Consider the following 17,382-nt stretch of genomic DNA (forward strand, 5'->3'; position numbering starts at 1 on the left):
ATCAGAGTGCACAAACAAGGAGGTTTTCCTTGGAGATTTTGGTTTTTTCCCCCCTAGCAAATGTGGCCATGGCAAGGAAATACATTGAGCAGTGAGAAACGACTGCCTGGGTACCTGGCAGGGCACTCTCCCCCAGCCCTTGTTTCTTGAAAATGGGATCATTTTGCAGCAGAATAAGCATTTATTTACCCCAAAGAGTGTGAATTGCAGTTGTGGGGGTGTGTCCCTGGATGAGAGGGACACAATCTGCTTCAGAGATGAAAATTGCAAAATGTATAGGAAATCCACAGGAAAAAAATACCAGATTTTCTGACACATTTGGAGGTTGGGTGACACATTGCAGGTTTACATTCAGTTATTATTGGTTTGAAACTAAGCTTTTTTTAAAAAAACCCCACTGGATAAAGGGTAGAGAGAAATATGTTGTTCCAGGCTGCAGAGAGGGGACATTTGAGGAGGAACAGTTTTGTGGCTGAGGAAAAGGACTGGAAGTTGTACATGGATCCATTGCTGTGGACTTGTGAGCAATGTTCTCTCTTGATCCATCTGAAATACAGGATATTTTCACCCCATGTCTTCTTTAATCCATTGCAGAGAGTGTTACCCACCCAAGTGTGAGCAGGACATCTTGGCATACCAAAAAAAAAAATATAACTAGAGGCACTTTTAAGATGGGTTCTGCCATGCTGCAGCTTTAAGGTTGTCTTTTTACATTGGTCAGATCTCTTGGACTCCCTTAGCTGACTCCCTAACCCTGTTTTTGTTCCTTTTTCACACCTGACTCCAACATTGGCTTTTTTGAGCTCAGGGCCACAGGAAATCAGACACTTCTGCCTTCCCCCAGGTAGCATTTCAGGGATTAGGTCCTAGATAATATCCCCACATCAAAACTTAAACTTTAAACCTAAAATCTAAATTGGAGTGAGTGACTGCAAGAAAAGTCGCTTAGAAAAAAGTCTAACCAGACTGAAGAAATTACTTTGAATCAAGGCAAGACGATGGAGAAGTGTTTCTGGTTTGTCCCATCAGGAAATGAAGTTTTTGTTGGGTGTAGGAATAACAGGCATAGTGTTAATCTGCTTTCTGGTTTGTTTGTTTGGTATTTTGGTTTGTTTTGTTTGGATTTTTTTGTGTGTGTGTTTTTAGTAGGTTTTTTTTTGATTGGCTGGTTGGTTGGTTGGTTGGTTTGTTGTTTTTTCTGTGCAACTGGAGTCTTTCTATTAAAAAAACCCCAAGTGACAAATGAGCAGCCAACTCCTCTTCTCCTGGCCTAGGCTTGGCATCTCATCATCTGACTCCTGCTCCCTTCTCTCCCAGCAAATCTCTGACAGACTCCGAAAACATTCCTGACCTACATATGTTGGTTTTCACGTTTGTTAAACTGGGTTCACACTTTATGCACAGGAGTTTTTGCAGATTAATTAGCTGCTGTTTGTGGAGTATCATATAAATACTCTGGCTCACTGCAATAACCCCACTCATTTCTCACACAGTGGAAGGTGTACATTCATTTAAAGTGCCTTTGTGTACTGCCTGATCCCACACTGCCTGTAACACCTGCAAAAAAAAAGGGAAATTTTCTCATCAGCTCCCTAATAATGCACCCTGACATAATAGATCGAAATTACTCCAGAGATAAATATTCAGATTACAAAGAAGTATTCCACTGTGATATTCATTAAAATCAGGATGGTGATATCAAATAAATGCAATTAATTGATTTGAAACAGTGACCTGCAAATCTGGCCCTTGGAAAGGAAGGAATTTGAAGTTGTGTGGGGCACTGGGCAGGGTTTCTGGTCACACTTTTCTCCGAGGTTGCCATGCCAAGACACACACAGGTGACTTGAGGGGAGGATCTGACCTGATCCAGAATTCCCTTGTTCTGATGGACCTGGAGTCAGGCCCTCACTGCAATAATAACACTTTTGCAGTTCACAGTATATTTTAATTTAATATTGTTACACTGATACTAGTAACAACTTCTGGTTTTTCTTTGTTGCCTTTGTGATGTTTTGGAAGCACTGAATTATTTAAGCAGATTTGCACTGTATCTTTATATTTTCATTAGGTTTTGGGATCACAGGATTTGCTGGTAGGCAAATTCAGAATTATCTTAGATGGTAGGCATGTTCTCGTGCCAAAAAATGACTGAGGCCACAACTCCAAATTACACAGCAGCCCCAAAAAGCCAGAAGTATTTGCTTTACAAGGGAGAATTTTTAGTTATGTCCAGAATTTGAGGTGTATCCAGAGGCTGTTCCCAGCATACAGCCAACGTTGGACCTCTTGATTCTGTACCTCTATTTTAATGAAGCATAAAAAGTGGATGGGAGATAAAAATATTAATTGATTTATTTTTCTAAAATTACACCTTCTGCTGCAAGTGGGACTGAGCTTTAGGGCTTCTGCCTCGTCCTGCCAAAGTCACCAGGAGGATTTTTCTGACTCCAGCAGGATTTGATTAAGGTCAATTTGATTCTTCTCACTCATCTGAGGTGGATATGCATCCTCACAGGTGCGGAACACAGGTTCCAGTCCTAGCCAGGTACAGAACCTGATTATTTGGGCATAGGCAAGATGGGACCGTGGGTCAAAAACTGCTTTGGAAACAGTTTAACTGATGCAGGACCTGGCTTCATGTGCCCTCACCCTTTCTCCATGTGCATGCACCCCTCAGCTGTGTTAGGATTCTCCTGGTGCTCCCCACCAAGGATTGCTCAAGGTATTGCTAAAAAATAGTTGGGGTAACAGAGCTGACTTTGTCCTGGAGTGGAAAAGGGGCACTTCAACCATTCCTCAGCTGGACTCCTGGGCTTCGTGGGAGCTCCCAGCAGGAGGAGCAGTCACTTTTAAGATAGTTCTAAAAAGAGGGAGGCAGAGTTAAGGCGGCATTTGGAGACCTCTCAAGTGCCTCAATCTGTACCGAGAGAGATCAATGATGAGAGAGACACAATAGGAACAGAAGTCTGTACTTATATCTTAATTAATTTTATGTCTGTGCATTAATCTGCTTTTCTATAGCAATGCCAGATTTTTCAGGGGTAGTTATTGAAATGTGTTTAGATTTTCCCCCACCACCCTGAAATATTGAGAGCGTGGGCCAAGGTCCCTTTGCTTGGCTGGAGCCAGAGTCACCTGCTAAACTCCCACCTAATTCTGTCCTTGGCACAGCTAAAGATTGGCCAGAAACATCAAAATCAGCTATTTTTTAATAATTCTGTTTAAAAAAATTATTATTTTTTTCTTGTATATATAGGTTAAGGCCAAAAACTGGCTAAAGTGTCTCATTTAAAGAAATTAATAAAATCTTTCTGCAATTCTCCTGTTACCCCTAAATCAGCTTCATTTAGTGCTAAACCTTCCTTCCTCTTTGCTCCCCCCCAAGTCATTTTTATTCTAATGCTGCAATAAATATTAATGCCTTTCCCAGATGCAACATCATAAAAAAAAACAACCCACATTTATACATGCACAAACACACATATATATGTATATGGGTATATATGTGTATATATGTATATGCAACAACCTTGCAAATACTTCATACAGATGCCCACTTGCAGCCCAGTTTGACTGGAGGAACTCTGGAAAAGAGAAAAAGAAAGGTGTCGTTCAACTGGGAAAAAAAAAAAGAAAAAAAGAGAAAAATCCTTGTGTGGGCAGCTAAATGAAATTAAATCTAAATTTTGGGGTGATAAGAGGGAAATTGTCATAGTGTAGCATATCCAATGATCTCCAACAAACAACTTAGCAAAATAAAAATAAATTCTGCCACGATGTTTAAGTACTAAAAGAAAACCCAGCCCTTTCTGAATTTTGTGATGTCTTAAAGCAGCAAAAATTTCAGCATTTTGAGCTGTTCATCAATTCCGGAAAGTCAAGGCACCTCTGAGACCCCTCAGCGGGATCCCCAGCTTGCCAGGGTTAAATGTCCAGGCTGGCCCTGCCAGGCTCCGTGGCTGGGATGTGTTTGGTGCAGAGCAGTCGGGGAGGATTGGGAACTTCAGCGCTGCGGCAGCTCAGGGACTGGGCAAGTTTTGTTTTCTGAGATTTTTTAATGGCCATTGCCCCCCTCGGCACGAATCAGCCTGGATTTAATTGGAATCCAGCTTCATTTTCAAGTGTGCTGTTGGTTTGTGTTTGCTGGGCATCTGAACCCTGGTTTTCTGTAGGCATTTAGCAGAAAAAGGGGATTTTTGTTCCTTGCCACGCCATGCTGCAGAGTTTGCTCGTGGATGCTCTTAAATGCACATTTGGAATTTTTGCCTCTCTTTTGTCTGCCTTTTAGGGTTGTGTCACTCACAGTCCCCCAGGATCTGTCCTCTTCCCAAAATCAGCCGAGCTAACACAGCAAGTTCTCTCCCAAACACTTTTCCCTGCCCATTTTCTTTGTTCTTTGGTTCATGTTGATCATTTTTCTCATCTCTATCAAAAGGAATGCAAGCATTCAAAAATTAAAAAATAAGCTGGTCATTTTCCTGCTTAATTTATTTTATATTTCCTTAGAAGTTACAACTTGTGATTTTTTTTTTTTGTGGTTTTCCTGCAGAATGATTAGCCAGTGCCTCATTGATTTTCATGTAAAAGTTCCTTGTCTTGGTTCATTTTATAGTTTGGTTTAATTTTGGGGTTTTCCTTTGCACAGACACATCTCCTATAAGCTGTTTATATATCTGCAAATATTCTTTTTTATATCTCTAAGAAGAGGGGAAAGAGAAAAAGGAGTATTTGTGAGTAACATTTATGCCTCACATTATCCTGTGAGTCTCTGAGAGTGCCAGCGTGCAGGGGATTTTTCCTTTTGAAAATGTTTTTATGGATAAAATCTCACCAGATCTTTCGTATAAAAGAGGTCACAGGTTTTAGCATGGACTTGACAGGACTTATTTAATAAAATATATTCAGTGCTGTTCCCAAGGAATGAAATTCTGTAAGATTTTTAGTTTGGAAGCCACGGAGGTGCCCAGGGCTCTGTTGGCGGATGTTGCCCTCTGAGAGCTGAGCACTGGCACCTCTGTCCTGCTGAACCTCAATGTCCTGCTGAAGGGAGACCTGAAATGAGAAGGAAATGTGGAGAAAATAACAGTCTCACCTTGAGAAAATAAACATTTTAAAAATATCTAATATATTTGCGAGATATTGAAGGGAATAATAGTTAAACAGAGGACATTTTAATTGAAAAGGGTCCCTGGCCAGGGTGGGTTTTGGGCAGTGGTTTTACACGGTACAATCTGTGTCTTTTTTGTGGGTGAGGTTTGCAGAGGGGTTTGGTTTGTTCGAGCAACACAGAAATGGATCCAACCCGTGGCTTTTTCTTTGTATTTTGGGCAGATGGAGGAGAAATCTTGTGGTGGGAGTAGTGCAGAGAAAGTGGCACTAACAAGGGGAGCAGATTTCTGTGTTATTGTCTTGTGCTGGGGCTGGTTTGGCGGGTGTTGTTGGTAAACCCAGGAAATATCCATCTTTGTCCTTTAAAGTTCTAATTCAAGGCATGAATGTGTGAGTTCTGAAGGGACTTAGGGACTGCGGTAAAAAATCGTTGTCATAGTAACAGAAAGGGAAATAGGCCTGGCTCACCTGGGACTTTAACTTACTGCAAAAGCAGATTTATTTTTTTTTTAAAGGCAAGCACTCAGCAAGAGAAATAAATAAATAACTTGTTCTTTGTATTCAAAATCAATTCTTCAACTATTTATTTTTTCTTGTATATGGCTCTTTTCCCTTCTAAATCTATCTCAAAATCTTTGATTTATTTTTTTAATTACAATTGTTGCGGTTAAACCCATCTTGTCTGACAAATAGAACCAGAAAGAATCACGGAGAATATTTTCACTTGCAACAGAGGATGCCAAAATATTTCTTGCTTATGCCTAAATTTTGAAGACTTGTTTTTTCCAACAACTGTGGCTTTTCACACAATTTCTTCACCTCTGAAACGTCCAGATTCAATCAGAAAACAAAGGGGTGAATCCTTTCCTCCGTGGATGTGAGACAAAATTTGGTGGAACAGCTTAGGGAAAAATTCCTGCTTAATTATTTCTAAACTCTAAAATCTCCATGCAGAGTTGGGTGAGTCACCAAACAGGCTGAAGATTCACCTTGGGTACATGACAAGCTAAACTCTACAGAATAATAAACCGTATGAAGATGGGTGTATGTGACAGAGCAAAAATAATTGGCATGAGAACTTTGTGGGATATTAATGGGTTTATCTGCTCGGACAGCGTGAGCTGTCATGTTTCACTTGAGTTCGTGTTTTCCTTATCCTCCCTCCAAATCTAGGTAGGAACAATCTGGGCTTTTGGCAGTTCTGTTCCTCTGCTTTTGTGACAGGAATCTTCATCAGAAAAAAACATCATCAGGATGAATCCTCATCAGATTCTTCTCTGAGCTGTGTTTGCTCCTGGGTTTTTCATACATTCCAAGGCTTATCTGCCTCGGAATTGCCCTGTTGGTTTTGTGGTCTCCACAATACCCTTATCCTTCTATATTGTTTCATGGGAAGTCCCTCCAGACAGCCAAAGAAAGACCTTGAATGTGAGGAAGAGATAAGGAAGAGACTAAAATTGTGTGGTCAAACCTGTGGAGAGGGAGTGGGTGTAGATCAGAGGAACAATGTTCACTTACACCACGGTGGATTTCAGTCACACTGGTTACTTCACCTGTTGTTTTTTGTAAATTCCTTTTATTAGAGTTTGGTTTGTTTGTGTTTTGATAAATTCTTGCAGTCCTGTAAGATCCACTATGATGCAAACCACTTCATGTACATTTTAAACCAGAATATAACAACACCTTTTGCTGTGTTTAATAGAAGTGATGTGGTTCTTTCTCTTTCCAGATTCTTCCTAAAATTTTTTCTCAAGTGCAATCAGAATTGCTTGAAAACAGCAGGAAACCCAAGAGATATGAGACGGTTCCAGGTAAGTCTTACAAGGCTCAGCATTAACCTGTCTGCCTCTGTTCTTCTTTCCCATCTCCTCTCTCCTACACTGCTCCTAACAAACATGATGACAAAAGCCATATCAGACAGTGTTAAAGTTTTTCTCCATTTGTTGTGTTTAAACCTTTTTTTCCCTTTTTCTTTCTTTTCCTTCCCTCTTTCTCCACCCTGAGTCCCCAGGGGGAAGTGCTGTGCTGTACCAACCAGCAGTGGATATTTGATTTGACACCCTCGGGCAAAGCACTGCACATCCAGCTGCCCACAGCAGGGATCGTGCTTGTGATATTTAGATGCTTCAGAATTGTTCAAAGTAGCTCTGTATGTGCTACACAAGCAACCTCCTCATTTCCTACCTCTTTCCCTGTTATTTTTTGCTTTCTAACATTCTCACATCCTCCCTTCAGCTCCTTTAAAAAACAACAACAACAAACCAAGAAGCCAAAGTAGCGATGGTCACTTTAAGATGTCACAGCAAAGGAGGAGAGAGGGGAGAGGAGGGGAGGGAGGGAGGAGAGGGAGAGGGGAGGGGAGAGGGAGAGGGAGAGGGAGAGGGAGAGGAGAGGAGAGGAGAGGAGAGGAGAGGAGAGGGAGAGGAGAGGAGAGGAGAGGAGAGGAGAGGAGAGGAGAGGAGAGGAGAGGAGAGAGGCCGAGGCGCGGAGGGCAGCTCTGTTTAATAAATAGCAGTTTCACCTGTAGCTCAGCCCCTGGTGCAGCAGCCAGGGAATGGTGCAGCTCTGACAGCCTGGATGTGCTGCCAGCTCCCTGGGAAGGGGCAGAAAATGGGGCTGGAGCTGACTCTGGGGCAAGGCTGAGGCACAGCCATGGAATCAGGTGGTTGGGCTGCACCCCAGCCTTTCTGGGGGACCTTTGATGAGTCATTTTCCCTCTCTTTTCATCTCTGATTCCAAATGGGGTTGCTTACATGAGCTTCCTCATTTATAAATGGAGTTTAAACTCCACAGGAGTTTACAGAGTTGCTTCAGACTTTCCATCAAAATGTGTTCTCATAGAAAGTGACTTTTATTTTGATTCCGCTTCTGCTAGCAATGAAAAATTTAATAATTTTTAAAAAAAGTTTCAACTTTTATGAGAAATCCTGCAAAACAAAATCTTCTGAAAGCTCAGAAAAATTAAAGAAATGCAAAAAAAAAAAAAGTTTCATTAGCTTTTTGTTTGGAGCATGAAGAAATTTAAAGAAAAATTCCTGACCAACCTAATTTTTTTCACCAGTAGTTTAAAGAGACTGCAGTGACTTCTTCACTCTGTGTTTTTTAGAGATGATAAGACATGAGAAAAAAAGAGGTGCTCCTTGTTAGGGAATTTATACTGAGTTTTTTTCAAGTGGCAATTTCCATAAAGAAAAGAACCAGCAATTAGTTATCATCTGCCAAGAATGCTAAAAAATCTGGAAAGCAAAAGAAAACCTCTTTTACAGCATGTAAACACATCTTGTTGGCTTTTGGAGCCAGCAAGAAGAACTGATTGTGGAATGTCAGGAAACATAAATAATCTCCTTTTTTGGGAGGTTTTGTTCTGAGTTTGTAAAAAATCATGCCCAGGGCTCTCCTGATTAACACCTGGGGACCTGAGGCACTGCCATAATACACAGAATATTGGCTGTAATTGCCAAAAGAGGAATTCTGGACCCAAACACGTTGAAATATTGGAGAAATTCAGCTCTGATTTCAAGCCCATGCTGGCTACTCCCAAAAAATCCTCAAATCCTTGATTTTCATCAGATGCTGAGCTGAAGGAGGAGTTTGGATCCAACTTTTTTTTGGGGGGGGGAGGGGTGGCAGAAATCTGTCTGTGGTCTTAGCATTATTCTTGGTGTCACCTCACCTGAATGGGGATGTGACAGAGCCCAACAGCCTCAGATGTCCAGGGAAACCTTAAACAGGGAAACAGAACCAAATCCTGCAGGGTCCCATGGATGAGGATGGAATTCCTTCATTCCTCAGCACATCCCCCTGGCAGCTCTCCTGCATGGGAGAGAGCCTGGCCTTGCTTTTGATCTCTGTACCAAAATCAGCACTTTATTGAGGAGAATGAGCTGGGAGAGACTCCTCAGCTGGGTTTTCTGCCTCCAAACATGCCAAGCTGGGAAAACAGAGCCAAGTGAAACTCCAGGGTTCTGTTTCTCTGGATAACTTCAACTCGTCCTGCGTGTTCCGTCCATGGGAGTCTCGGTGTGAGAGTTCAGTTCAGGCCCCGAGTTAACCAAGATCAGGCTTTAAAAGCGCTAAGTCCAGTTTAGTTTTTATCAACCTCCCCCAGAAATGTCAACCTTTTCTCAGAGTTACAGAATGAAAACCTTTGAGACAAATGGCAGAATTCTTGAGGTTTTGAGTGAGAGCAGGATCTTCATTCAGGCTGCTTCAGAGCTGGACACATGGGTTGCTGAGCTTTGTTCTGGGCTGCAGAGGTCAGTGTGCATAAAAAAGATATGTGGCTCAAATTGCTAATATTTGACACCTTGGGAATAACAAAGCTCCATGTTCCACAGCAAATTAGCCATGATGAACAGTAAGGACAATGGGCAAAGACAGCTTGTTTTCTGTCTGCCTCCTGGTTTCTAAGGGCATCATCATTACTTCCCTGAACATAACCAAAGTTAGGAGTGTTCCTAAACACTCCAGTGGCCTCTGGACACTTCTTTTATTTTTGGTTGATTTTTTTTTTTTGAGTTTGTTGAGTTTTCTGTTTTAAAATTTTGATAAATTCTTTTTGCCTGGTGTTTGTTGGGCATGGCCTGTCAGCAACCCTGAAAGTCAAAAGTGGGGGAAAAAATTACTTTAAAATATTAGTGGTCTGTTTGCACACTTTGGACATGTTAATTTTCATTTTAACTCTCAAGATATTCACCTGGCAGAGTAATGAATGTGCAGAGTTGTCTATTAGGTTTGAAGGGGTAGCTGTGCATCCTGCCGGTGCAGAAACCTGTGAGCAGAGTAAAAGCAGGCTCAAAAACCAGAGTGCAGCAGAGTGGTTTATTCATTTCATTATTTAATTCATTATGTTTCAGTCTTGGGCCATATCTAAGACTTCTGCTGGTTTTCCCCCAATAAATTATTTGTACAGCTGTTGTTATTAAGTCCCTCCTTTTCCAGACACTTCCAAGCACTTGGCTTTCCTTATGCAAACAGAATTCTGCAGCAATGCTCATCTGAATGTGCTTTAATTCCTATCTATGTTCTTCTGCAGAACCAAATATTTTCATTTTCAATGGAGTAGTGCTTGTCAAACCTCCAGGAGACATCAGGATACTCCTTTTCTTCTGTGGTTATTAAACAAAAGAGCAGAGAAAATCCTTCTATCAAAGTTCTTATTTAAATCACTACTGAAACCCAGGCCTGAAAGGGTCTTGTCCAAAACTGTTTTTGCTCTTTAATGGAGCCTGAATGAAAGCCCAGACCTGAGGCTTTGTTGATGAGACACAAGTACAAATATGAGATGTGGAAATAGTGCCTTACAATGCATCCTACTGAGTTTTCCAGCACAGAGCAATGGTTACTCATGATGGAAAAGCATCAAGCTAATGCTTCTGATTAAAGATGGGTGTGAAGCTGCACAGTTTGGGCTTGGCTTGGCTCATCCCCAAAGCTCCAAGGCACTGGGATCCAGTGTCCAAGCCTGGCCCCAGCCTCACTTCCAGAGCCATTACAAGATTTAGGTATTTCATACTATACTAGTAATATATTAAGATAAATTAAATGTTAGGTTTCATGTGTATCATTAAAAAGGGGGGGGGTGGGGAGAGAAAGGGGAGGAAAGGTTGCGTTAACATTGGGTTGTAAATTTAATGCAGCTCCAGATGCCTGAAGAGTTGTGGTTTTTTTACTATAATTCTTTAGTTTGGAGAGAAACACCAGCTGCTTTGTGATCCTCTTGCCTTCCTTTTTTAACCAAATGCAATGATTTTGTGCTGTTGAAAACTATGTTTTACATCAGAAGTTAAGGAATGTGTGATCATTATTTTAGTGAGGGTTTTTTCCCCCTGTAGTAACATGATTTTATTGTGAATCACTGCTTCAATGTCTGTCAGTGGCTAAAGTAGAGAAAGAGACTCTTTCTAGAACTAAAGGAAAGGGAATATTTCTAGAACTAAGGGGTACTTTCATAGTTACTTGATGGGTGCCCAAAACCCACAGAGATTGAGCAGTATGTCCTTGTGAATTTAACTGAAACAAATATTGGTTATTTATGAATTAAAATATTTCCAAATAAAGCTGGTGGATGGAAAACTGAGGCAAAAATCATCCTAAAATTACTTATTCAAACACAGGGTTTGAGTTTACATAGGTATTGTTAGTCAGGGCTGTGTTCTCAGTGAGGGATTCTCCCAGGAATGGAACTTAAAATAAAAATAAACCCCACAAAAACTATGCCCTCCATTTAATGAGGAATTCTCCTGCAGAACTTGATTGAAGCCCAATGATACTTTGATGGTAACGAGTGGTGTGTAAAGGGGGACAATTATTCTGTAGAACTGAGATGAGGCTCTTCAGCTGAAATGCTCCAGCTGAGACCTTGTGCTCACACATTAGGCTCCTGTTGGTTGGGAATTCTGTTTCCTCCAGGAGAACAGTGATTAAACAGGTCCTGCAGTGCTAGGGAGGGGTAGCAGGCAGCAGACATTGGTTCTAACAGTGGTCAGCTTTGAACTAATGTCCTTTTTTAGGAGCAAAATGAGAAAGGTCAGTAACTGCCCTCTGTTTTCAGCAGAAAACATGACATGGAATGTTTCCTGGCAGGTACCCCTCCTCCTCTAGATGCTCTAGGGAGAAAGAGAAAGGAAAAATAACAAGGTGCACCCCTGGGGAGGTTTCCTTCCTGACCTCGGAGTGGTTGGATCAGTTCATCATCAGGCACATGAGCAGAGCTGGCTGGGGCTGGGATTTCACCCAGCTCGCTCTAATCCTGAGCTCTGAGGGCTCTGTGGCACTCAGGGAAATGGAAAATGATGAAGAAGGGTGGGATGATATTGGGAGTTAGGAATGTAGGCTGTAGGAAGCAAAAAGGATGGCAAGGATAAAACATAACTGCTCTAAATGGGAATCCTGTTCAGGCTGATGGGGAAGGAAAGTGCCAGAGACCCCCATGGTCAGGCTGGGATACGGACAGGGATCACTGAGCTGCTGGTAGAGGTGAATGCTACATGGAACAATCATGATGGGGGACTAATTTCCCAGGCAGAGATTGCAAAACAAATGCAGCTGCTGTCAGCAGAGCCTGGGCCTGTTCCTGGAGGGGGCAGATTTCTTCATCGGGTACTGACTGACCCAACAAAAGGTGATGTTATTTCATATTCTGAGTAAGTAAGGGAAGGACTGACTCAATTGCAAGAGAAAAAGTACTCAAGGAGCTTAATGTGCTCAGATCTGAAGGCCAAAATATCCATAGGGAAAGAGAGTTCCCAGAGTGATGTCTCATCCATTAAAAACAAACCACAGATGAGATCCACTCAGTCTCAGACTGCCAGCAGAAAGGAGGCAGATTTGTTGTGTTGGACCCCTCTGAATTCTTGTTTGGGTACAATACACTAGATTAACTACAGCCAGAGGAGAGCAAAATGACATTGGAACAGGTGCAGGAATGGGTCATTAAGGGGACAGGGGCTGGACAAGAGCTTGGCTCAAATACTTGCACTGGGGAGGGGTGGAACTGCTCTCTGAAATTACCCTCAGGAAGGTCAGGAAGGGAAATAATAATTTTAAAGCTAATGTTAAGTATAAACTGACTAGGAATAAATTTAGGCTGTGAGCCATAAATTCCCTCATCACCAGGCTTTAAAACAAGACAAGTGTCAAAGGCAGAAGGTGGAAATGGCTGCAAATGATTTTAGGAAAGCAGCTCCATAGTTTGTCTGTGGATAACAGCAGGAGACAAGGTGTCAGTGACCCAGGAGTGGTGTCCAAGCCTGTGTCCCAAGAACCTTCAGCTTCCCTGGGGTGAAGGTAGGGTGCCCAGTTTGCTGTCAGCCCCCAGTCTGCAGGATCAGGGTCCTGGAGAGGATTTCCCAAAGAATTCCATGGAAGTTTGGAGCAGAGTGAGGCTGCTGGCATTTTCCACATTGTTTATCTTATTCCTAATCCAGCTCTGAGGCAAACCCATCATATCCAGGCTCTCCTCCTGTGTTACTCCCTCAACCGAAATTCCTGTTGACATCAATGGGAGCCCTGTCCAAGTCCAGGCAGCAGGATGAGGCCTGACATTTCCTTCCACTCAGCTGGAAAATAACATTAACAATAATAATAACAATAACAATAACAATAACAATAATAATAATAATAATAATAATAATAATAATAATAATAATAAATCCTCATAGCAGGATTTTTTTTTAAAGTTAAAATAACATGGTGCTGTGACTAGAGAGTTACAAGGGAAAGTGCATCAGGAATGCAATATTGTTTCCAGATGTACAATGTCATAAAGAATTTTTTCCACACTTGGAATGGTAACAGGAATTTTTTGAGAGAGATCATTTACACAGTGATGAGATATGTTACATGTAAGTAAATGCCTGTATGCCTGGAATGTTTGTACCATATGTCTAAATAGGTGTCTGTGACTGATACAGATTTTATATCTGAGGATGTGAATGGATTCGCATATCTGTGATTTGAAGAGCAGCACACTTTAGAATATAAAAATACTGATATAACACAGCTGGGGGAGGGAAATTTGTAGTGCCCAGGTGAAGGTTTGTAAAGAAACACAACTCCCTGAGCTGCGCAGGGAGGTGAAAGAGGGGCAGTAGAGCTCAGAGAAGCCGAGTTTAAAGTGCTAAAGACACTTTGGCTGGATGTCACGGGAGGTGAACCCTCCCTGTGGGTTCTGAGTGAGGATTGCATTACAGAAATCCACCTGGGAAACAAAAATAATGTGGATACAGCTCCAGCATTTCCCCAGGACTGCTGGGGTGCCACTGCTTTATGGCTGTGGCCTCTCAGCTGATCAGAAGACCTTTGCAGATTGGCAGGGAGAACCTCAAGGAGTGTGAAAACAGCTTAGAATCCTGTAATTCCTCCGGTGTTCTGAGGGACATGGGATCTGTGTTTGGAAGGATGAAGGAATAACACATTGTCCTCTCTACTTTCTTGCTTGCTGTGCTCTGAAACCTCAGCAGAGGTGACAGTTTGGTCCAGCTTTTGGGTGGCACAATATCTTAAATTTTTAGGCTGTCTGTGCCTAAAATTTGGCCCTCGGCCTCACTTACCAGAACCCATGGCCTACCTGACCTATTCTGTTGTTCTCAGATCATTCCCTTTAGATTAAATTTTGCATTAACAAATAGTGTTAGGTAAAAGATCATCCACAGAGAATAGGGAAAGAAGCCAAATTATGCACAAGAAGTGGTGCCACCAGGGCAGGAAAAGAAAAGCTCACCAGAACCATTTGCCGCTGCTGTGGGCAGAAGTCAGAATTTAAATCTCCAGGGAAGTTTGCACATCACCTTTCATCAGCACTAAATACAGGGTTTTTTAAAAAGGGCTTGGACTATTTTACGACATTGGGAGAACAAGTGTTGTTGATAAATACGTGTGCAGGAGGGTATTGGGAAAAGTGCATAGAAATGGTTAACAAGGTAATGGTAAGAAATGTTGACCTTGATTTGTTTAGCTAAGATGTAAAGATTTTTGAAGGTCAAAGGTGTTCTTGTGTAGTGTTTTGGAGTCTAACTGTGTCTGACCCTCTAACATTAAGCTGCTGTGGCCTGCAGTTTTGAAGAGTGAAGCAAACCAGGGGGAAAGAGGGAAGGGGGAGAGAACAGGAAATGGAGTGAGGTGTTTCAGGAAGTTGTCAGGAGTTGACTGATTGATTCCAGATGGAAAGGGTCACCCTTCATGACCCAGGAAATACTCACTGGGGGAAAGCAGTTGGCTTGTGAAAAGGAAGGGCCTGGGAGTTAGAGACCATGGTGGAATGCACATTCCTCCTCCTTTTATCCATAAAACATTGGCTTTTAATCTCCCGAATAAAACAATTGTATTGTGATCTCCATCAGGCAAGAGGGAACAGCTGGGGCAAAGTGAAGAAATTCAGTCATTTTGATGTCCATGTTCTCACATGTCCTTTCTCCACGCCATGGATGAGGAGTTGGGTGGTGGTGGTGTAGCAATGACAAAGGTCTCTACTAAAATTCAGGTTACAGCAAAAAAGGTCCCAAACTTTGAGAAGGTTCTGCTCCAGATCTGAACTTTGCATCTTGTCCTGTCCATGAGAATGCTCTGTTTATTCACACTGGGTCCCAGCCTGTGACAGGCCAAGTGGCTCTGGCCCTCCTGTCATGGATGGGAGAGGTGGATAAAAATGGAACCACACATGGAGAGAGGTCTAGAAGTTCATCTTCCATTCCTGCTGGCTCAGGGAGCAGAGGATGCTCAGCACTTGTCTTCTGGACTGGTTCTTGCCGTTACTCTGGGGGTCTCTACATCTCCTACCAAAATGTGGCTCTTGTGTTGTGCGCAACCCAAATGGAGATTCCAACACTGACCTCTGCTCTGGGACAGGACCCAGGGAACAGCTGGAGCTGTGCCAGGGAGGGTCAGGCTGGAGACCAGGAAAAGGTTGGTGGTCAGGGAAAGGTTGGATTTTGGGAAAGGTTGGATTTTGGGAAAGGCTCTTCCCGCAGAGGCTGCTGGCACTGCCCAGGCTGCCCAGGGAATTGGCACAGCCCCGAGGCTGCCAGAGCTCCAGGAGAGTTTGGACACCTCTCCAGGGATGCCCTGGGTGGGATTTTGGGGTGTCTGTGCAGGGCCAGGAGCTGGACTGGATGATCCCAGTGAGTCCCTTCTCCACTCAGGACATTCCATGACTCTATTCTCTGTGTGAACACTTGAAGTCTGCCTCTATTCTCTCCCTGGGAGCAGGTGGGTGTGCATTTATCCCACTCGTGTAAGTGAGCTCAGAGATGTCTCTATTCCATAGTGTAACTGTATATACAAGACACACTTTTTATTTACATTTGGTTGCAATTTAAACACTTGTCGTAAATATTTCAGACACTGGAATAATTCAGGCCTATTCCCCTTTGCCACAGTGTGTTCTGGGCTGGCCAGTGAGAGACTAAAATTTATTTCCATTGTTGAAGGGAAAATAATGAAGTGCATCTGAGTGGGCTCAGCTATGTCATGCGGGAAACGTTCCCTTTGGATGGAGTCACACCCCACCCTAATGGGAATGAGGAAATCAGTTGGCACACAAAAGTAACACATTCTGTGACAAGAATGCTTGAGAAGTATAAGAGTACAGGATGACAAGAGCCTTTTGGAATGAATTAGAGTTGTCTTGAGAAAGAAAGTATTCTTTAAGCTCGCCTAAGCCTGGGGAGGACAAGGTCTCTCCTGCTCTGTGCTGGATAGAGTTTTATCAATAATTAGAGCTTGATGTTCTCTTACATCAGCTGTGACATCTGAGGCTGTGAAAATCCATGAACACATGCAGGGTTTGACTCTCCATGGCTGTGCATTACTGTAGGTGTGGCAGTGGGATGGAATTAAGCTCATTTACACCAGCTAATGTTCAAAACCACTCAGGCAGAGGGCATCTTCTTTTAGGAGTTAAAACACAGTTTTTTCCCAAAAGTTTGTGGTTTGAAGTCACACATCTTTATCTGGATTGATGGGATTTAGAGCTTTAGATACTGTAAAAACTAAAGTGGGATTAATTAATATATACAGTTATTTCCTCTAAGAATTCAGATTGGAGCCCAGTCATGGAGGTTGATGTTTAAAACCTGCTGCTTGGTTTGGGGCGTTAAGGCTCAGATAATTTTTCAGGAGGCACCATGCACTCACATATGAAACCCAGGCATGATATTAGGTCCTGATTTCATGAAGTTTCCATCCTGCAGGAGCTGGGTCATTTTACAGTGAGGCTTCTATACAGCCCACAGGATGCTGTGTTAAATGCAATTAATGCACTGAATGAAGGGTGAAAATATTTTTCCCCTTCTTAAACCCCTGCAGGGTGTGCTGCCATTTTACAAAACAAGGGTGTAAAGTTTAGCTGAACTGAATAATTAATCTTTAACAAGTTGAATTTCAAATAAATTTTTTACCTGGCTATTTTTTCCTTCTCTTTCTAAATGTCCAGGTGGTACTATCAACGACAGTGAACGTGGATGGGCACGTGCTGGCAGTGTCTGACAACATGTTTGTGCACAACAACTCCAAGCACGGGCGGAGAGCAAGAAGACTCGACCCCTCAGAAGGTGGGAGTTTTGTCTGGAGAGCAGAGCAGAAATTACCCATTCTGCCATTCTGTTTGTTTTCAGGAGGGAAGGAGAGCTAAGGGGGAATTGCAGAGCCTCAGGGGGGTTGGGAAAGGCAGAGGCAGGAAAACAGTGTCTACTGCATGCAAAATATGATCCTGCTCACATCTAAGGGACTGACTCCCCATCCCCCTGCAATTTATTAATTAGTGTGTACTGC

The 17,382-nt window shown here is 42.5% G+C and overlaps 1 protein-coding gene across 2 annotated transcripts in view; it reads left to right on the forward strand.

The window, feature by feature from the left end:
• Nucleotides 1–17,382, forward strand: part of EBF2 (EBF transcription factor 2) — a 126,234-nt gene that overhangs the window by 83,454 nt on the left and 25,398 nt on the right. For both annotated transcript variants that reach the window (XM_030964056.1, XM_030964055.1), the window contains exons 7-8: nt 6,842–6,923; nt 17,045–17,162. In XM_030964056.1, coding sequence (XP_030819916.1) covers nt 6,842–6,923; nt 17,045–17,162 — 200 coding nt within the window. The remainder of the gene's footprint in view (nt 1–6,841; nt 6,924–17,044; nt 17,163–17,382) is intronic.

The sequence above is a fragment of the Camarhynchus parvulus genome, chromosome 22 (assembly GCF_901933205.1).
Source record: "Camarhynchus parvulus chromosome 22, STF_HiC, whole genome shotgun sequence".
In the NCBI taxonomy this organism is placed as follows: Eukaryota; Metazoa; Chordata; class Aves; order Passeriformes; family Thraupidae; genus Camarhynchus; species Camarhynchus parvulus.